Source organism: Pithys albifrons, chromosome 3 (genome assembly GCF_047495875.1).
Source record: "Pithys albifrons albifrons isolate INPA30051 chromosome 3, PitAlb_v1, whole genome shotgun sequence".
In the NCBI taxonomy this organism is placed as follows: Eukaryota; Metazoa; Chordata; class Aves; order Passeriformes; family Thamnophilidae; genus Pithys; species Pithys albifrons.
Genome location: NC_092460.1, coordinates 15,454,789 through 15,477,782, shown reverse-complemented (window position 1 = coordinate 15,477,782; position 22,994 = coordinate 15,454,789). Strand labels below are relative to the sequence as shown.

General features: G+C 40.5%; 1 protein-coding gene across 11 annotated transcripts in view; it reads right to left on the bottom strand.

The window, feature by feature from the left end:
• DOCK3 (dedicator of cytokinesis 3) overlaps positions 1 to 22,994 on the bottom strand; it is a 181,368-nt gene that overhangs the window by 146,557 nt on the left and 11,817 nt on the right. For all 11 annotated transcript variants that reach the window (XM_071550587.1, XM_071550594.1, XM_071550588.1 and 8 more), the window contains exons 2-5: positions 17,341 to 17,424; positions 8,934 to 8,974; positions 6,577 to 6,632; positions 4,799 to 4,895 (exon numbers count right to left, since the gene is read on the bottom strand). In XM_071550587.1, coding sequence (XP_071406688.1) covers positions 4,799 to 4,895; positions 6,577 to 6,632; positions 8,934 to 8,974; positions 17,341 to 17,424 — 278 coding nt within the window. The remainder of the gene's footprint in view (positions 1 to 4,798; positions 4,896 to 6,576; positions 6,633 to 8,933; positions 8,975 to 17,340; positions 17,425 to 22,994) is intronic.

Genomic DNA, 22,994 nt, shown 5'->3' with positions numbered 1-22,994 from the left:
GATGAGTTTTAGCTTTAAGTGCTTCAATTTTAGGGATGCCCCAGAACACCCAAATCACACAGCTGCAATTGCCTCAAGTCCTGGCACCCTCTCTATTCCTTTATGGGATCCCTCAGGAAAGTCAAAAGGAGCCAATGGGAAATTGGTTTCACGCTCAGCTGACAAAAAATCCATCTATTCCCAACACCTTTAGGTCTAACTCCTGGAACTAGAGGAGAAGTCACTCCACACGTGCCCTGCTCCCCTCTGCATAAAAGTAGCAAATTATCATTATTGATCTGACCAAATTCTAGCTTGGGCAATTATGTTTGGTCTCTTCACAATCATCTGCTCTCTCAACAGAAATAGTCCTCACATCACAGCTGAAGCTCTGAGGAATTTCTCCTACAGTTAAAATAGCTACCAAGCACCAGCAGTGAGTTTCAGTGATCTCCTTAGCTGACTTAACAACTCACAGGAGTCTTGTTTGACCTAATTAACAAAAGCTTACAGAGAACTTGCAGGTCCTTTATTTAGAAGTAGTATAAAAATAACAAATCTTATCAACACATACAGGGTAAGAGAGAAAGTTAACAACCTTACTGGTGTTATTCTGCTGTCTCAACACAAGTCAATACACTGGTCTGGGGAACTACACAAGAGCTGCACACTCACATTTCATTGTAATAAAAGCAATTTTGCATCTTTATCCACCTCTGTGCCTACACAGGTCTCCCCAAGGTTTGTTCCTGCTTTTCTGCCCTCTCTTCTTCGTCCCTTTGGAGTAGTCACAAGAACAGGCTCAGCTGCTTATACTGGTACACTAATAAACTTTCTTTCCTTTCCTCTTCTCCTCCACTCCAAATTAAGTTCTGCACTGGGGAAGGGAGTCACTGGCATCCTTTGCTTATCGCCTTTGCAATACTGGGAAACAAGAAGCTTCTTCTTTTAAATTTCTTAGGCTTCCCACAAAATGATAGAGTTACTTTGGCCAAATCAATCTAAAGAACAACACAGAGTACTAGAGCCAGGCAAAACAATAAGATGCTGGGTCTCCCCAGCTCCTGACAGCACACAAACACCTGAGTTGGTGCTCACACACACCTCAGGTCAGCTTTGAGCAGCAGCTCTGCCCCCTTCATGAGCAGCTCAATGTCATGTGGTTACACAGCACAGCTTTCACTCAGATCCTGTGAACTCCTCCCTATTGATCTGTACTGTGGCACTGAAAGTAGGAAAATCCAAACCAGGCAGGCTAAATAGACCAGTGGCCTTTTTTAACAGGAGTTACTAACTTCATTGTTTCAGTGCTCATCTCAGAAGCCTGGACACAGGATGCAGCCTGGACACAGGCAGGTTAGGAGGCAAAGAATTGCTTTTCATTCTCCAGTGTCATGGCACTGCAATTGCACACAGACTACAAATTCAAATATGGGGAAAATGGGCTCTTTTCCCAGAATCACAGAATAGTTTGGGTTGGGAGGGACCTTTACAGGTCCTCCAGGTCATCCAGGCCATTCCCCCTGCCATGGGCAGGGACACCTCCCATTGTCCCAGGCTGCTCCAAGCCCCGTCCAAGCTGGCCTTGGACACTTCCAGGGATGGGGCAGCCACAGCTTCTCTGGGCAACCTGTGCCAGGGCCCCACCACCCTCACAGTAAAAGTCTTCTTCCTTATACCTAGTCTGAATCTCCCCTCTTGTAATTTAAAATTATTTACTACTTTAAAATATTAAATATTTGAGTTCTATTCCTGATCACTCAATTACAAAAAAAAAATAAAAAAAAAGATTATTTTTGGATAGGCCTGGAATTTTTACCAAGGTTATCATTACTGCTACAAAAACCACCCAATATAAATAACAAATTCTTCTAGCTTCCATATCAGTATTATTTGTATCTCTTTCCCATTTGAGAAAAAGCCCTGCCATTTTCAAAGTACTTGTTTTGTTGGCATTTAAAGGGTTTATATGATCAGAGTGCAACTGCTCAGACCATGATATGACATTACAGTAAAGCAAAGAACACATCATATATCTTCCCATTCCAGATTCATTTTGGGCACCGCCCTTTCTCTGTGAACTCATTGCAAATATTTAATGCCCTTTTTCTCTAAGGCCATCACTCTGTTTTCACCTTGGTAGCAGAAATGACAGAGTACCCCAGCCCTGTGCAGACCAGTGAGCTCAGACCAATCTTTCCAGTACCTGTTTCACAGACACCTAAACTAAAACTGCTGCACAGCTCCTGTAACTCAAACCCATTCAAGCTTCCACACACAGAGCTTATTCCAGTCCTAGCACAGACTCTGTGGACCAAGGAAATGAGGAAGATTCCCAGTATTTTACACAAACCAATTTTCTACAACTGTCTCAAAGCTGTGCTTCACTTCACCCTTTTCCATTCTCACTGTTCCTCTCCTCCCTCAGTCTCCTGTCAGCTGAGTTACCTTATCTTGGAACAACACAGATCCCTCTCCAGGCAGAGCTGATCACTCCAGGCTTCCCTGGTACTACATCCCAGCTCCCATTGTTTTAACTCAAATACAAACCTTACAATGTATCTCATCAATACAAGTCAGGCAACTGCTTGGGATTTTTAATTGAAACCAACTTGGTATTTCAAACCATAATCCAGGTATGGAGCTCACCAAAAGGCACGAGATGAACATTTCAGCCCATTCAGAGATGCTGCACATGCTGTTTGGCAGCACTTACAGGCACTGACCTACTGACATCAGTGTGTAACAACCAGAGTTTGATCTTTCCCTACAATAAGACACTTTTCTGCACAGCTGACCATGCACAGCAGCATGATAAATAACATTAATTACATTTCTTAGAAGGTTCTTATTACAATTTGGGAATAATAAAAATTTCTGCCACTACTGCTCCCACAATAAGTTTTTCATTTAGTCTCTTAACACGTTTTCAGGTATGATTTTACAGCACAGCTTCCAGCCTGCACACCAACCACAAAATCCTAACCCCAGCCCTGCCACAGCCACTCGTGCACCTCAGTGCCCTTCCCAGGCTTCCAATTTGCAGTCTGTAAACGGGACAAATTCCTGTCACCCACTTAACAAGGGTGTGGCTTATTCCCTGTGTCAGAATGGCTGTGGTACAGCATAAGTGGCCTTGGGCACAGGAAATCACTGAAGTTGATCCAACACTGACATTTGGCCCAGGGAAGTTGTGGAATCTCCATTCACAAGGAATTCAAAACCTGACTGGTGCAGTCCTGACAACCCCTGGTCTAGATGGCCCACTCAAGAAGGCAGGTGAAGATCTCAAGGAGTCCCATCCAATCTAAACAATTCTGTGATTATTTTTATATCAGAAAAATAGAATTTTTAAAAAATTTCGGTGAAATCACCACACATGCCCAACAATGTATTTTCTACTCAAAAGCTCTGCCAGTTTCTTCTTGTCAAGGAGCAGATGGCTCCTCCCAAAGTTCTGTGAGAACAGTCAATTCTTTCCCCTGTTATTTAAGAATACAATAATGTTTTGTGCAATGTTCTAAGAAATATGAGCTAGAATAGAAAGCAGTCCCAGAAAGAAAAAAACACTAAATGAAAGTTTATAGAAGAGCTTTCTCTCTCCTTCCCCTCAAGGAGCTAGTGTTAACAATAAAAAAGAAATACATTAGTAGAAAGGAAATGTAACTCATTTGTAGGTAAAATGATTCCCCTCTCTCCAATTCAATACCATTGCCAGTATTATTGTTGCCATCTTCAGCTGACACTGGGGAGAGGGCAGAGAAAATGTTACAGGAAGAAAACAGAGAAGACAACATATTTGAAATGGAAAAAGGAGGAGTACTAGTGCAAAGAGGGGTATGAAAAAGAGGGCCATGGCCTCCCCCCATTACATCAGATGCTACTTTCCAAGAAAATGTCTTCAGGGCCACATGATCCCCACAGAAGAACTGGGAGCAACAAAAGCAAAACTAATTTCAGAAGAGCTGATTGCTTTTTGAAGGAAGTGCAGAACAGCTGCCTATGCCGGAGACACACCAGACTCATCCAGCTGGGTCTTCCCTGGTTTTATTTCCTGGATATCCAACTACTGTCACTGCAGGTTTAACTGAGGAAAAGCTGCTGCAGCTCCACATAGAGGTATTTCTCTAATGTGAGGAGAGAAGGGAAATTCAGGCTTGTACCACCTACAGTTCTTGATCCTAATCCTACAGTTAAGGCTTGCAATTACTAAGCTAAAGAGAGAAAATAAAACCCAGGAAAACACTATCTTCCAACATGCAAGTTTTTTATCTGCTGTTTCATGGCATTTGCCATTAAAATGTAAGACAAGAAGAAGGATGAAAAGAGAAGTAGGAGACATTGTGTGTCATCAAGTGAAAATGACAAAAAATAGGTGAGTGTAAAGCTCAATACACTTATCTTAGAGTTGAATACATAGAGGAACAACCAGACAAAACCCCCCATGGTGAGTTCTTCCCCTTTCAGACTCTAGACATTAAAACACAAACTGTGTGAATAATTCTTTGAAGTCTTTGATGGGACTTAAATAAGTATTCCATTAGATTATTGCTTACATATTTAATAATACTTTAAAATTGGGGTTTTTTTTAAACAATGGAGCTTTCAGATCTGAAGGCAGAATTTCAGAACCACTGAAATCTCCAATGTAGCCCATGTGACTCCCACATGATCACTGATTCTGCAGTCAGCAAACCCTCACTATACACAGTGAATCCAGTAATTCCTATATTGATTCTGATCGCTTCCTAATGAACTGAAATACAGACAACACACCTCTCAAAGCACTGGAGATGCACAAAAAGAGCACTGCTCTTACCACATAGAGCTGTTTCCAGAGCACAGCCCATTCCTGCAGCGTTGCTGTGACCTCAGTCACAACAGAATCTTCAAGGGGAACAACTGTTTCATATTGCCTATATAAAAAAGGAGGAAAAAATTAGGAAAGGTACCCTGGAAAAGGTAGAAAAGGAACTAAATGTCAGCATAGTGATTTGTAAAATGCTAGAATTTAAATTTGTTCAACATAAAGGAGAAATCTGCAGAGGATCATCTCATGTATTGTAACACTGAAGCACCTCCAGAGTCGTGTCAGCTGCCCCTCCATTGGACTCCACAAGATTGATTTTGTATGAAGCATTACCTACTTACCTGTTCAAAATACATAATTTCATTTTAACCAAGGTCAATTGAAACAGTTTTCATTATTGCAGCATGTTAAATAAACTTGCCTGTAAAGTGGAGTCCTTCAGTTTGTGTCCCTTTTTACGAGCCAATCCAATCAATTTTCCCTCTGGTTAATGTCAGCCAATATCATAAACCACCCAAGATACCTGATATCTATTAACCCTTCCTATCCAGAAGGCCTTTTTAATATTGCATATATTCTTAAATACAGGGGCACAATTTTTTCCCCAAACATGAAATGACCATGGCCTCTGGTTCTGAGCTGCACTACACTCTGTTGTATCAATTGGCACACCAGCCACTGACACTCATTTTTGAAAAGTACATCAGCTTTCCTGATAAGTATCCAAATATCCTGAACTGGTTGCCCTTTACAAATTCTGAATTAACATCAAGTACTAATTAACTACAGATTACAGGGAGCTGGTCTTCCCCCTAAGGACAGTACATGTTAGGAGCAGTTACTTTATGCAATATATATAATTTTATTACACTCCAAAATTACAAAGCATCAGTATTACAGCTGTCCTTACAGTCTTTACTCAGTCCCTCTGGGGATAAACATACATCCAAGACTATCAGAAGACACCTATTTTTCTACAGGTACTTCACTAAATGCCATTTAATACATTTTATCTTCCACATTTAATTTGTTGCCTCAGGTCACTGTCTGAAACACTGCACTTATAAATCTCCACACAGCAGCCTTAATGTGGAATATGCAAGTAAAAGCAGCACTGGAGACACAAGATATTGATTTCAGGAGTCCCAGTTAATCTCCCAGGAAACTTTGCAGGTCCCAGAGCCCACACTCAGTAACATCTCTGACATGACACTGCCACCAGTATTGCTATTCACATTAACAAAAAAAAAAAACACCTTTCACCAGCAAGACACGAGCTACAAACAAAGACAGAGAAGGTAAAATCCGTTCAGTAGAGTGTACTGCAGTGGTTCCTTGGGTGAGGTGTGGAGGGTGGATCCTTTGCAAAAGAGTGACAGCAACCCTGCCTGTGCTGTCTCTGAAAACCTGCTGATAAATGACATGGGCTGCTGACTTACTGGTGCCTCCATTGCAAACAGGAATACATGCAATTTTGCCAGTGAGAAAAGTAGCAGAAATGAGAAATATGAGCAGAGTTCTTTAAATGCCTGTGTTTCAGGTGATACCTCTGAAGTTACAATTCTATGGGCCAAAGAGAACAGGAATAACCAGATTTGATCCTTGTTACATTAACAACAACAACAAAAAAAAAACCAACCCCAAACTCTGCAAAATTACATTTAATTTTCAAAACCTCATACACAAAAAAGCATACAATGAACTAAAATCTCTCTATAAGTTTCAATAATTATTTGATTCCAGGTAAGACACTCTGTAGCTTCTTAGAAAGAAGGAAGAATACTCACCCTCTGTTACTGACAATTGCCTTTTTCAAGTGAATATAGTTTGCAGGAAAAATCCCCTGCAAGAGAAAAAAAATCTCCAAGTGAGAAAAATACATCTGCAGTTTTTAGCATTGACAACCTAAGCCACAATAACTAAGTGCCAATGTATCTATGAAAAACAACATAACCAAAACTATAACACTGCGTCAAAGCTTCCAGTCAAAAGTCAACACTCAAATTATTTACAATGGTTTTAGTCCATCTTAGACCAGGACAGAACATTGGATGAAACCTCCACATGGAAGACCAAATTCATAATACAGAACTTACTCTATTCAATAAAAATATCTTACAAAAATTTAAGCTTGGTCATGTTCATTCCCAAAAGCTCCAACTGTTGGGAAACACACAGGAAACATACTCTGGTGTGAAAACCATGGCTAAGTCATCTGGGACCAAATGTAAAGAATTTACTTATCCCTCACAGCTGCCTTGGAAGGGACAAGATTGATTTAAAAGGAAATATTTAAGTTTGGCCAATTGTCTCCCTACTGCCAAGGGAGTTTTGCCAATTGTCTCCCTATCCCAACAACCCACTGAGAGGTGAGGAGCAATCAGGGAATGGATGAGGCCAACAGGGAGAGTGCAGAGAACAGGTTGCAGCAGCAGAAAGGGTTGAGTAACAGATAGAACCAGCAGGAGTGTTCAGTGAGAGATGGGAGGGAGCAGGGACAGCCTGGCCAGAGCCTGTTCGCAGAGGGCAGGGGGGCAGCACAGCCCTCTGTCAGGATGCCACAACACATTAGACAAGGACAGGGAGGCAAAACTCAAACCAAACTAAAAGCCCACCATCAAATTCATGTTGAGCCCCCACACCAGTGCTTCCATACACACACAAGTATTCCATTACTTGCATATTCTGGGGCTATCAGTTTTCCTCCCTCTCTCCAAGGGAAAGCTGTTCAAAGCCACTCACTGCCTTTTGCTGCTCCCATGAGCACTGGACTCTAACCCTGCCTGGGCCACTGTGCCCTTGTGTGATGAGACAGGGGGAAAAGAGGTAATTGAAGCCAAACTTCTCATGCTGTTCCATGATCTCGGTAAAACACACAGACCCAAATCCTCAGAGCCAAGGCCATCAGTGTGCCAGAACAGCAACCCTGCACTTCAGTGGGAAATACAGGAGCAGCACTGGGAACCTTGGGGTAAAACCAGCTGAGAGACTGACAGGAATGTCAGCAATCAAGTGTAGGCTCTTGATTTTTACAGCTTTAGAACTGTACATTTAGGTAGAAAAAATATCGTGGGGGGCTGTAAAGAATACTAAGTAAAGATGATCCCAAATGCTAAGAAAAATTCCTGCTTTTTCATAGGCAAGACTGAAATTGTAGAAGGAAAAAAGATGAGTCCAACAGGAATGGGTTCTCCAGAAAAAAAGTAAATGTGCATGATTTCAGACATAGGAAAATCTGGAAAAGGGAGAAATGCTACTTCAGTTTCTTGCTTGGTTCACTTCCAGTCAGGACTGCTTATTTCTGTGATGCTGTGGTTATCCAAGGAACCAGGGAAGGTGTGAAGGGCTCTCCTATCAAACCTGAACATACACACAAGCACAAGAGGTACCAACACACACACAGTGACTGTAGGCCTTTCATTAAAAGAGTATTACAGTGATGAAAACATAATCCAGGTAATATTAAATTCCATAATACAGGTAAACATGAGCAGTCTGGTCCCCTTCTCTCTTTAAATCCAAGCAATGTTTAAACCAGAAGACAATGAAGTGATGCTTATACACAAGCAGCTGTTTGCCTGCTCAGACACACACGTTTACAAAACCATACATGCAAGCACTCAAAAAAACAAAAGTCACATCAGAACAGTCAAAAAAGTTCTCCAAAAGTAAACTAGGGGTATGACTGTAAAAAACTGCAAAATAACCAAATACAGTCATGTTAAACTGTCAAAATCTGAAAAAAGACCAAACTACAATATATCCTTTGTCACTGCACCTTTTTCCAAGTTGTCTTACGATAATAATGCTAATTATTAAACATGTTCTTTAAAAATCCCAATTAAAGCAGTGCAAAATCACTCTTACCACAATTATTCTTTTCTTAGGTGAGTAGGGTGGAAAGGATTAAACCAGGTGAGATTCATAAATGTTGAAAAAATTACACATTACACATCAGGGAGGTTTCTGATCCTTTGAGTGACTAATGAGTATCACTGCCAATTTAGAAAATAAATCCAATCCTCCCACAGGAAAAAAGAAGGAGCAGTAAAATCTTAAGGGTAAGGAAAATGAAAAATTTACAGGGTTGCAATAGCAAACAGATTTAATCTCCCACTGGAATAACAAATATTTTCACACTTACCTTTACATTGGGTTTCTTAATGGAAACACCTCTGTACCACCCTGAAACCAGAGCAAACACACTGCATTAATCTATGGCACTGCTGGCTTTACACAAGAGCAAACTGACTAAAACTATGCAATTATTGAGATCATCTCAAGAACCAGTTTTGCCTCACACAGGTCAATTTTTTTAAAGGACTTTTCTTAGTTTGGGGGTTTTTAATTGTTGCTATTTTGCTCTCTAACGATGACAAGCAATTAAGAACCTGCAAATACTCCTGTTTATTCCCACCAGGAATAAAAGCAGCTTAGGATACTTAGTCCTGTACAAACAATCACTGGCCCTCTTGGCAAAGACTCAATTCTGCTCTCAGGCAAGAGCCTGTAACACTTCTCTGACAGGCTGTTCAGGACTCCCTCTGTGGTGCTCACCTTAAAATCTCCAGTTTTCATACCCTGTCCTGTTACAGCCAGGAAAAGCCATCTCAATACATGTCTAATATGGTTTAAACAAATATAAATCCTCTGCATTTGTCTGTTCTTCTGCATGTCTGTGAGACTGCAGAAGAGGCTTTAGGGCCCGATTTCACAAACCCAATTATTATTCCTGTGTCTCCCATCAATTAACAGCTCCAGACAGGACAGTAAACAAGGAGTAAAACACAGAGCTGCCAGTTCAGCAGAAGAACCCAATTACTCCTGTTAACACAGGTGACAGTGATGTCACTGCACACAAAATTCCACACAAGATAAATCCACTTTCCATTAAAATTCCTCTAATTTTCCCAGCAACTTCCTTTTTTTTTTTTCGCTCCTACAGACAGAAGACAGATATAATTTAGATATAACTCAATATCTGCAGCATTTAAAAGAGCACTCAGAAAACCTGTCAGTGATTTGCTATGGAGAGCAGAGAAGAGCAGAACAAAGTAAATGGGTATTTTGTGTTTCAGGAAAAGGACTTCCTATTTGGCTGAATTATGACATGAGCTCCATTTAGAGGCTCAGATGTGGGGAAGAGGGCCTTGAATTTTTTTTCAAGACAGCCTGTTAGTCTTGAATTTATTTTTTTAAGGAAATCTCCATATAAAGTACAATAATTAATGAAGTCAAGCCATTTGCAAGTCTTAGTATGGAAAAAAAATAAAATCCACCTTATTTATTACACAAATTAGGACATAAAATAAAGATTTGTTTTCCTATGAAGTCATTGATTATATTAAAAAGATAAATTTTTCCTTTCCATTTATTTCAGTGGATCAAACTTCATGGCAATCATATCAGTATAAACACAGGCACAAACAACATAGACCCTTAATATAACTAATTTCTAAAACTCCACAGAGCTGTACCTGCAACACCTGCTTTTGGGCAACAGGTGCTCCATATTTGTAAGGTCACAGGAAAAAAGAAAGGCTGGGATTTGTTGTTACCAAAATTAAATACATTCTGTACCTTAGGAATAATCACACATTTAAGGTTTAAGACAAACAGAATCGTGAACTTTTTGGTAAACAGGGAAAAAAGTGATTTTATCTAAATTTGTGAACAGACCTGTAAAAGTCAGAACAAAACTCCATAAAGTTGGTGACCATTAATAATTCAGATGTGCAGGGTTGGGAATGAAACACACTTTCCAAAAACTTCCTTATTTCTGAGTTTTCTGTTCTTCATTCCCAAACAAGGTTTCAAGGCTTCAAAGGGATGGGTTTGTTGAGCTGTGAAACAGGCAGGGAGGGAGCCCTGAGGAACCACCAGCTCATCTCAGCCCTTCCCTACATCTCTCCCCACAGATGCACAGTTTGCTTTTAACACTGTCCAATAATTTATTATCAGGACTGAATAACACAGCACTCCTTGACTGTGGAAAACGATCCATAAATCTTCTGCAAGACCCACATTCCAAGGTATTTCTGCACAGAATTCCGAGGAAGCAGAGGGAGACCAGTCTGACAGAGGTGCTGCTGCACAGGCACCTTTTCAGAAGAAATTGCTTCCACAGATCAACACTGGCCAATGAAACTGCAGGTAACAGTGACATTTTGGTATAATACCTGGAAATCTAAAATATTTGTGTTGAATGGAGATGGCAGATCCCCACTGGACAACCTGTGTCAGTGTCTCTGACAACACACATGCACTTTATGACCTAAACTTCCTTTACAGCTTCAAATCCAGAATTTTTTCTTTTCCACAATAAGGAAAACATGGGTCTTTTTAATTCCCTTTTGCAGGTACATATATACATTTGAAAAAGGGTATATTTCCCTTTAATCTTGGAGACTCTGCTCTCCAGATCTTAGTTTTCTTTTCTTTTTCAGTGTGACAGAGTATTTTTAGAATCACCATTCTCTGTTTTCCCTTCAACTCTGTGCAAGCAAGAGACAATTAAAGACGAGCTCACCAGAACCTGAAAGCACTACAGTGTAAAAGGTACTTCCTAATTTGCCTCATTATCTCAAAGTAAAGCTGTGAGAAAAGGTACAAAACCTTTTTTTAAAAGTACATTTAGAAAATTGCATCTGCATTGCATTATTGCCTAAAATGAACTAAGTCTTCATTCTGGAATTAGACTTAAATACATTAATATTGATCTAATCATATACTTCAAAGAGCATTTGTTTTGGATGATTTAATCACAATAGTCATCAAATCCAGGCAGGTGCTTCAGCCAATTGTGATCACAACATCCACGACACGGTTAGACCTCAATAATGACTAACAGGTTTAGATGTTACTGTACTGCAAATAACTAATTGTTAGTACTTCAGAATTATGGCATGCATTTCCTAGTGACACGTGGCATTTGAAGGGCACTGACTTCACAGAAATGGTGAAAAAGATGGCATTTAAAAATCAAGATTCAGAAAAACATGGCTATGAAGTGATGAGTATTTTGTGATTTAGTTAATATGAAACAGTGACTGTGCCTGCCATGAAGGGAACATGGCTTGGACAGCTGACCTGAATCAGCCAAAGGGATATTCCATCCCATTTACATCATTTGCTACAAAGAACCAAAAATCAGTCAATTAGTAGTGCCATTTTAAGCCATGTCCTACTCAGAATAGGAAGGAGAGCACTAAATATATCCCACACAAGCCTGATGAATATCAAGTATTGCATCACACTTAAAATAGAGTAGGCAAAATGACAAAGACAACCTAAAATGAGCCAAAATACCTTCCAGGATACCGAGGACACTGCAAGCAAACTGTTTCACCTCAAAAAGGTAATTTTTAGACTCTAAACACAGAAAAACCCACAACCCCTTTCAGCTGCTTTTTCCAAGACCATCTAATGTTATTTGATGCAAGCTGAGGGAAATGAGGAGTTGTCTCATGTAGAGCTCTGCCCTCTGTACACCCTATACAGAAAATAATCTCTCCAAGATCCACAGAAGAATTAATTCCATGGGAATATACTGGAGAAAACCCACACGGAAGAGCACCCTGTTACACCTGTTCCACTGCACATTAAAAGGATCACTTGCTCACAACTTTTTATTCCAAACACACTGTCCATACACATGCTCCCACTGTAGGTTACCTGCAGGGCAGACCAAAGCTCAGATTCTTCACAGTGTTTGCAGTCATGTGTCCCTGTCCTTCCCTCCCTTCCCAGGGCTTTGGGAGCTCTAAGCAGCACTGGGATTCCTGCTCAGCTCTAAGGAGCCCTGGAATTCAACTGAAGAGGCAGGACAGAGCAATGGACTGTGAAGGTGTCACACACCAAAAACACGCTCAGGCCGACACCCCCTCTGTCACCTACAACCACCTGCACCTGTGGGAGTCCACAGGGAGGGAAACTCGAAGCCATATTAGAGAAACCTGCAAAGCCTTGGTTAAAGACTGACAAACAGCATTGCCAAAGGTGTGTCATGCTCAGCAGTCTCAGCAACAGAACAGCCCCAGTTCAACTGCAAAAGAAGCCCTGGGCCAGCTCTGCACATCTCAATCTCTTCATTTGCGTGACTAGAAGAGCTACCAATGGCTTTTTCATCTTTTCTTGAGAATGCCTTGAATAAAACAGGGTATTCTTTCTAAAAGCCACCTCTCAACCATTTCCAGATCTCCACTTATTCCACAAGAGGCCTGTCATGTGGAAAAAGCTCACCTCTTTAGAGGACTTAATAGCAGAAAAGCAAAAGGGTCCTAATTGCAAGGTATTGATCTATTTTTCAGAAAAATAAAGCTTAAGTATCTGGATTAAATAAAGAAGCATCAGTTGCAGAAAAAACACTAATTGCACATACAAGAGAAAACAAATTCCACATATAATTTCTTGACAAACAAAATTCTGAAAATAAATTACCTAAGTATTTATGGTAAATCCTAAAGCTCAAGTTTGTTCTTAAAGAAAGCACTGCTACAGTAGAATCTGCTACAAGGACTCAACCCTTTTTTGTGCTACAGAACTAAGAATACTCTGCAGCACTACGAGTAACCCTCTAATCTGGAGCAAAGCTGTCCTTTGCATATACAAGCCAATAAACAACTGCTTTCTCCTTGCAATCTGCATCTAAACTGGTGTGCAGAGCTCAAGGCACCCAAAGTGCCCCAGCAGAGGGACAGTGACAGAGCTCAGCAATAGCTGCTTGGTGCTGAAGCCCTCGGTGCCAGCCCTGTGTGTGCCCAGCTCGCTGCTCCGCGGTGCCAGTGGCAGATGAACACCCAGCCCAGCCTGCCAGCACTACGGCAGGGAGCAGCCACTGCCAGCAGGGCCACAGCACTGTGCTGGTAAAGCTGCCAGAGATGCCACAACAAAAGCACAAGAGAGAGAATGTGCTTTATCTTGGTCATCAAGAAGCCACTCCCGTGCTCCAAAAGGCTTTCAGTAACTGGGCAAGATCTTCCGCAGCAGCTCAGGGTGTCCAAGGGACTGCGGTTCCACCGGCACACTCCACAAAGAGCAAAGAGGAAAAGGGATGAAAAGGCAGAAAAAGGGCCAAAAGGAAAAGAGATCTAACTGGAGATATCTTCCTCAGGAAGGAGATCATTTGGCCCAGCTAGCCCCAGGACAGCTTCCAAATCCAGGGGAAAGGAAACCTGCCCTGTTCCCACAGCAGTGCCAGTCAGAAGGGTGATTCCACGGCACTGAATCCATAAAGAATTTAAGACAAAAACACTAATTACAACCTATATCTGCTGCTCAAGTGTCCCAAATATTGGAAACACTTAATTTGACTCCGTTGTCACTGCTGAAATAATAGAGGAAAACTTTAAATACATTACGGTTTAGGAACACAATTATTAACATACCCACATGAAAACCAGGCAAATAAATAGCTGTGCAGATAACAGCATTTGCATGGGTAAGATAATATTCTTTTAACTGGTGCTTCAGGAATGAGCTGCTGTTTCTGTTCTTCGCTGAATATACACGATTCTCAAGGTAATAATTAAAGTTACTGAAGTTGTAGCATTTTTAATCTAAAGAAAATCATCCCCCAGCAATAAAAATAAATGGAAAAACCAGACATTTCAAATTTACTCTGAATGCCACCAGTTACTGACAGTGGCATCAGCCACATGGCAGGCAGGGCAACAGCCACACAACTGGAAATACAGGGTGTTCTTTTAAATGCACATTCCACATGAGTATTTCAAACAATGAATATGCTCATGTTTTGCTACTTGACAAAAGCAAACTCCAGCTTTCAGCATTTACAGGTGCCATACTAATGCCACACCCTTTCTGCTCCTCAAGGCATGGCAGGTAAAGCAGAGAACTCCGCTTAGTGCATCAGTTCTCTCTCAGTGGCAACATCAGTGGGAGGGCACAGAGAGGGGACAGCTGGCAAGGACAGCGATTTCAGTATTTGTGGTCTGGTGTGGATGCCCAGAGTGGCAGGCACAGAAACTGATGGGAAACCAAAAGTTCCAATGTCAAGCACACAAACAAGATGCATAATAACAAAGACAACTGTATTTCAGTGCACTGTATTTAAATGCATGGATAATTTTTAAATGTGCTATCAATTGGTATTTATATTTATTTGCCTTACAGAGACAAATACATCCATATACGTGTATATATGTATGTGTGTGCATGCACATATGTTTGTTCCTTTGCTCCACAAATATATAGAAAAATTAGCTGCAGCAATACCCAAAAACTTGAAATAGAAAATTCCCTCCTCTTTCATTCCATTGCTCTAAAAGCAGAGACTGCTTCTTACACCAAACACCACAAAAGAGCACTTGCTCTTTTGTAATACTAACACACTTATTCAGTCAGTTATCATGATTAAAAATAAGCACATTCAGAAATACAGCTACTGTTTGACTCTTTGTCAGCCTTGAATTCCTCAGCAAGGCTCCAAAATCACACTTCATGTCACGAGAAGGTTCGTGTGTACGTGAATCCCTTCAACCCAGACAGCAAAATCCCTGCTGTGCAGAATTATGCATAAACTACTCTAAAAGTGAAGCTGAAACAGCAATGGATCTTCTCTGACTCCCACAGCAGTGACCCTTATTTTCTGTGGGTTAACAGTATTTTATCCAGCCTGTCTAGTCAAAAGAATCACCAGCAAATACAGAAGTAGTGGACATTGTTAAACAACCACTTAGACAAGAATGCTCAAAAAGCAACTGCTTTTTTTTCTCTTTTAAGAACCTACTTTGCACATTAAGTGTGCTTTTTTTGCATAATTCACACATGCAAGATCTGCAGCACAGACCATCTGAATATTCAGATGAGTTCCATAGTGTGGAGTTCCAGATGTTATTATCAAAATTAATGTATCTTTTTACACTCACAAAGTCCATGATAAATGCACCTCAGCCAAAACCATGGGATAGAGGGCTTAAAAACCAAAACAAAACCTTTCTGTGCAAACACCTTCTCCTATACAGGAAAACACTGTCTGAGGGGCTTTTTTCTCAGTAATTCAAAGATTGGCATGAATTGCTTTTGAGGAATCATCCTCCAAACTACCAGCCAAGGAAACATTCGGAGCCGAATTACTGTAACACTATAAAGAGATGTTGGATTATCCCTTTGTTTTCCTGTAAGCAACCTGCTGCTTGGAGATGGTGCTTTTATTTTCCAGAGTTTTGAGATTTCCCTTGATGCCCAGAAATGGCTGAAACTGTTTTACCACAGAGTTACATACCCTATGTAAAGAAAGACTTTTTTGCTGAGCTTGCACCATGTACTGATTGACAAGACCTGGAAGAACGACTACAATCAGCACTCAGTGCCTGGGTACAGCTTAGCCCATCACACCACATGTGAGGTTTTAAAAAAAACCCCATCATCATTTGGAGGTATGATACCATGGGTATTGTTTACAGCATGTTTCTGCATGGTTAAGTGTCATTATTGCACTGCAAAACTCTCATTCAACATAAAATTTTTACAAATGTAGGTGAAAAAGCTACTACTGTACTAGAGAAATTACCATGGAAGGGCTGACTCCCTCGTGAAGAGCTAAGTCAGTAGAAAAACAAACAAAGCACCTGGGTAGGTGAAAAATCATAATAGTAAAATAGTTGTAGGCTTGAGAGAGGAAAAGCAGCCTCTGACAAACCTGCAGGAGGTCTGTGCAGCAACATTAACTCTGGAGTTGAAAAATAACTGTACACTGACCAAACACAGAAACAAAAATCTACAACTTTGTGGAATGTTAATTTGGAATCCAACTTGGCAGATCTGGGTTTTGAATTCGTTTTAACACTTCAGGATTAAGGTTACATTATTTCACCTCAGACTACAGTGAAACATGTTCTCCTACTGCATCTTGTCAACCTACTTCTCAACAGACGTGTTTTACACCACCTGCTTGAACATGAGGAGAATAATTTTCCTTTTACAAACAACTTCAATCATACTTCTCATGTGAATAAAACAGAAGATTTGGACATTCAGTTTGTTCACACAGAGACACCTTTAGCCACATAGGAACTATAAAATTTACAGGGGCATTTTGCTTTAGGTACAAAAACCACGAGAAGATAAATGCAAAGCAATGTCCCCAAACCCATATTCTTTATATTTTTTCTGGTATTGCTAAACTATAAAGTAATATTATTCAACTGTTCAGATGTTTCTAAATAATAAACACTGATACACTTAACAGAAATGCATAACAGTAACATTGATAAAATACAGCAAAAAAAGATACTGATTCTTTACATGATGAAAATTCAGTGCAAGACCCAATTACAATACAACAATCAGGTCAGGGTTCAAGATTTGCTGGACAGATGGTTCACTTCAAACCCACTGACCCCCTATCAGACTGGATTACTGCCAGCAACACTCAGCCCTTCCTACGCAAAGTGGGTCACATCAGGTTTTACTCAAGTGCTTTGATTTGATGCATCATGATTTCCAAACAACTTACTAAAATCTGCTAGATTAAGGTATTTTTACGTTCTTCTCTAGCAAAGGGGTTCCCTCGTGCACATCACACTTACCTTCACATTTCTCCAGGATCTGGACAGTCTCTCCCAGCTCCAGGACCAAGCCCTGCGGAACAGTTCCTCGGAAGCTGCATATCACTGGAGGGTGGGGAAAAAGAGAGAGAGGCATATGAGGCTGGAATCTTTGTGTGAATTTTCTTCTAAGCATAGCCCTTGAGCTCACTCCCTGCATAAAAATAGCTCTGACATAGCTGCCCAGAAAACCTGTCAGCCAACTTTTCCTCACCAGAGATCTTTGTTTCGGCCCTTATCAGAAATTAAGCTCAACAGCAACATAAATGCTGAGCTTTTAAAAAGACTTTTGAATTGAGAAGAGCTTGTAATCACTTTAATCAGCAACCTCTGATTTATATTGCATACCGACTCCTTGCCTCACAATCCTTGCTCTGCTCCACAACCATCAATGGAACAGGCACAGCCCGAACTGCAGAGATAACAACAGGAACTGAGCTCCAGGAATTACCTCTCTCCAAGCTGAAATTATTTCAGATACCATCTGTGTAACTAATACACTGCAAAGGTCCTATAATACCATACATTATATTTATATGAAAGAATACATGAGAACCTGTACTTTTTATAAGCACTAACATGATGTACATCTTACTTTTCCAGGTATCATTAACCAGGGGAAATAAGAACTCATCTTAATGTTTCAGAAAATATTAATAGAATAAATAAAAACCCCATAAATGGAAATAAATTTTAAGAATAAATCTTAAAAACATAATAGTGCATAATGATATATTCTCCAACTATATTTACCAAACTGAAACAGGGACATGGGTAGTTATCTCCAACATGACATGTCAAAACCAAGGATGAAGTGCAGATAAGGCCCCCCCTCCACACAGAACCAGCACTGAAAAACTCATCCAGGCACAGATTTAATGTAATCATTTATTTACCTGGTTGTTCCAGGTAAACACACACCCAGCCAGAGCCCACCCTGTACATCACCTACACTCCCTGGAGCATGACAAGTGGAATTCCACGAGCTGAAATAGTGACCTCCAGTGGGCACCATCCTTTTTCCATCTTAAGAGAACACTCCCCTTGGAATGTCAGCACTCCATCTGGGGTGAAGGTTCCCATGGGATGGAGCTGCATTTTATCTGCTCCCTGAACATCTTTCTGTGTCAAAGCCATGAGTCCCTTGTGGCCACAGCCTCTCTGTGCAGACCCTAAAGCTGCCCACCCAACAGTCTGAAGTCCAGAGGAAGAACAGCATGGAAACCACCACCACCTGCACCACCTCCCACAAGGTGGGTTTCTGGAACCTTGGATTTCCAAAAGATTATGAGAAAAACACAGACAAAACTTGCACTAAAATAAAACAGGGTTTCACCCACATACACAAAAAGTAAAAGGGCAAGAATGAACAAACACCACAGACCAGGCAAACACCCACACAGATGGCCAGTGTGAGAAAGAGACTCAATCAAAACCCAAAGGGAACCAAACAGCATCAAATGTTTGCCCTTCCACCGGGAGACTCAATGCAGGGTTTAAATACAGGAGTTAAAAAGTAGGAATTTCATCAAACTGCTCTTTCAGCCCTTATAGCCCAGCAGAAGTCACTGCCAGTTAAATGAGGCTTTAAATTCTTGTTTACATCAGAGGCAGGAGAAACACAACAACTGGCTTCAGACTGGAATAATGCAGACAGAATAATCTGACAGAAACACTGAGCTTGTCAGCACTCTGGATTCATTCTTCATCCATGAAGAAATCATAAATATGAATTTCAACCAAAGAAAAACTATTTAAAGCTTCTCCTAAAGTGCAGCAACACTGACAACTGCAAAATGATGAACTGGCAAGACACAACCAGACCTCCAAAGGCTTCTTGTTGCCTCTCCAGTATTTTAGATATCTGGAATCTTCAAATAGAGAAAATGCTTTATTTTTTAAAATTTTTTTAATAGGGAATTTTGCCAGAACAAGAAAGTATAAAAATAATTTATTTTTAAGCTATTTTACAAAATACTACATTAAAATAATACCACTTTTTTATTCACAACAACAAAAGTATCACAAAATTAAGGTATGTCCCAAATAGGGGAATTTTAAACATCTTGGGAGGAAAACTACCTTTGATAACACCAGAAAAAATAATGGAGAATTACCAATACAGATCCCATTCATTTATAAGAGTAATTCTAGACATAAAAGAAGAAATAACAGTACCAAAGCCATTTTCCAGACCATTTTCTGTGCCTCTGAACTCACCACAACCACGATGACACTGAGACACCAGTCATGGCACACATGACATGGGTATTAGTGGTGGTAGACAAGAGGAGTTCAAACTGTGGGGGGATTAACAACTTGACTGGTCTTACCCAGCCAAGCCCAACAAGGAACAGTCACTGAAAAACATCCCTGCACGTTAATGCTGCACTGGGTGCTCTGAATCAGCAAACAGCAGCTGACTTTCTGTGACAATCACTGACTATATGAAATAAACTACTGAATAAAGGAGGCAGCTTGGGAAGAAACTGGATTTGATGCAACTACAAGTTCTTTGGCCATCAAACACCTGCCTATTATGTACAATCCAGGTGAGCTTGGAATGAAAGCTCAAGGAAAGGCACCAGGAAAAGACAGAACTAGGGTTTTATCCAGCTGTCCCAGGAAGGCTGAAAGGGGTGGAGAGAGAGTAATTGACAGGTTGTAGAGAAGGTACACAGAGAAGTGTTGCTAATCATCCCTTACAGAGCAGTGTCAAAGGAAACAGCCAGAGGGATTTCAGGACTTTAATAGAGTACTTTTCCAGACAGGGCATAAATTGTGAAACTCCACACAAGATGCTGTGGGCGATAAACAAACAAACAAATAAAATAAATGAAGTAAAGTCAACAGGACACATTAATGGATGTGTCCCTCCTTTGGCTCTGTAAGGCCCTGTCCCAGAAAGCCCCTGAGCCCTGGGGAAGCACCACAGCTCCCTGTACCCAGGCCAGGGCAGGGCACAGGATGAGTCAGGGACATGCCCTGAACTCTCTCACAGGAGCTTGAGCTTCTCTTGTCCAGTCCTACCTATTGATTTGCGACCTCATCTGAACATTATTACGGCAAACAGGAGAATACAATTCACAGGGAAAGAAATGCTAAATTAGATTCAACTGTGTCATTATTACTTTCTGCTGCCCACCTAAACAACAGAGCCGGTTTCACTTTTGCAGTGATATAATTTAAAATGTATCCTCCTCTTACAAGGCCTTCTAATTGCATTGCTCTGTCCCAGCTCCCCGTCCCAGTCCCACCCGGGTCACAGCGTTCACACAGATCGTTCTCTGCTCAAATGGATGGCAATCAGGTAAGAACCACAGGAACAGAAATGTGTCACTTTTTTCACGAGAACAGTGGGAAAACCTAAGTCAACAACAGGAAAATGCCAGAGTGCTGTCCAGCACAATCCATGCCCATGCAGCATCCAGCTGCTGATTCCCCTGAAATACCATTTTTCCTTAGCAGATAAACAAAAAGACTTGGCAGCACAATGAGCTGACATGAGTACATGCTTCTCATATACTTTCTCCTGTTTTTAACCTATTTCTACACATTTGAGTAGGGCCTATAAAACATTTTAATATTCTGAATAATGTTCTATTTACAATATATATCAGTTCAGCCCATAATGAGTAATTTGTATATTTTCACAAAGGAACAGAGCCCTTTTCCTGCCCTTTCCCTCTTCACCTTCCAAAATGTACCAACGAAAATCAGAAGTATTTGCTTAAATGAGGGCTGAGAAACAAAATTAGTTCAAGAGCTTTCCATGTTTACATTGACCCTTCTCCAAATCTAAATTTTGTTTCTCTAATCATAAAGTTGGTGTTCTTTAATTACCATTTATCTCTCATGTTTTCACTTACACAACAGAAACCATTGCTGCTGGGATAGATCCAATATAGTAAATAATATTTTTATTTTTCTTTATCACAAGATGTTGGTGAGACCACATTTTAATGAACTCCATGAGTTTACTTTATGGGGAAAAAAATCATATCTTTGTAAACTTCCATATATCTCCATTTACAAAAGACAAATTTTGGCCTTTGTGAAGGTTTTTTTCCAGTTCTCAACTCATTGTTAATATTATTATCTGCCTTATTAAAATTCTGATAACTGGCAGTATTTTCAGATGACGCCTGCAGAACAAGAGCTGCAGGTTAAAGTATGTGATTTAATTTCTATAAAAGCTTTGCACTGCACTCAGCTGCAGTCACTGAGGTTCTGCACTGATCATCCCTAAGTGTCCCTTTAACCCCACTCATGGCAGGAGGAGGCACAGCACAAGCTCAGCTGTAGGTGCTGCTCCAAACCAAAGTACTCGGCCCCAAACCTGCTCAGGGACAACCACACTGAGCAGACACTGAACGTATTCTGTGCTACAAATGGCAGAGATCTGAAGTTTTCTGATGGTGGAATTTACAACACAAAACCGTATTTTAAGCTCACACCTCCATCACAGCAGTCAAGAATGTGGAGTAAATGCTTACTTTGGTAAACACATCTAACAAACTGAAATTTCACAGTCTTTATAAAAGCATGTTGTATTCAACTGCTACTAGTAATTACTAACTATAAGTTACTAGCAGTTTATCATTATTACTAGTTAACATGGAAAACAAGTCAATCCCTTAAGACTTATTTATATTAATATTAAAGATTAAACAGTAGAGTATTATTAAATTGTTATTAAATAATTTGATTAATATTTAAGAATATAATGTAATTACACCAGGCTGATAAACTACTATTATGATGAGCAGTATCTTCCCCTAAAATGCTTTTTCATTTTAGTCCACCTATTAAAAGTATCTAGTATCAAACAGCATAAGGTAGTTTTGACAGCTTATAAAGTTGATTTTACAAAATAAAGTTTATTTTCTTCCCTGTCAAACCCAGATAATAACTTAATGTCACTTAAGAGTCGCTGTATTAGGTGAGACCCAAGATGGCTCTGAATCCAATTCCTTGTCCCTAAGGGAGGCTAAAACAAGGAGGGGAAGGAAGGGACTAGAACAGGGCAAGGATGTAGCTTTCGACACTTTGAGCCATCTGTGGATTGGGACTCCCTAAGTAGAAGTTTTTAATAGTATTAATTTTATATATGTACTTAATAGCACCTTCTGTAATTTTTCTTCCATGGAGCCACCCAAATGCTGTTGAACCACATCAGCTTTTAAGACCCACATCCCCCCAGAACTCCCCTCCTGGATCCCACAGAAAGGGTGCTCAGTGCTCCTGAGTCACAAATGCTCCCAGGAATTGCAGAGTGAGCAAACAACTTCTGTTCTTCCACTCCACAGGATTTATGGTTTGGGAATTTTCTAAACTACCTTTGCTTAATAATGTATTTTCCAAGAAGGGGGACAGATGTGAAGTCTCTGTATTTCCCTGTGGCAGAGAGGGAACAGTCCCCAAGCCCCAGCACTGTGAGTGTGCAGGAAAAACCAGCCCTGCCACAAGTCATCCCAGAGAGGAGAAAAGAGAGCTGAGATTGAGCTTCACCTTTCTGTGAGGCAACAGCGTTGCACAATCACGCCCACAGGCAGTACGGAATTAATACCTCCCAACCTCCCTGCACCTTCCAGCCTGAGCCTCTCTCAGAACCACAAACCTTTTTCCAGCAAAAA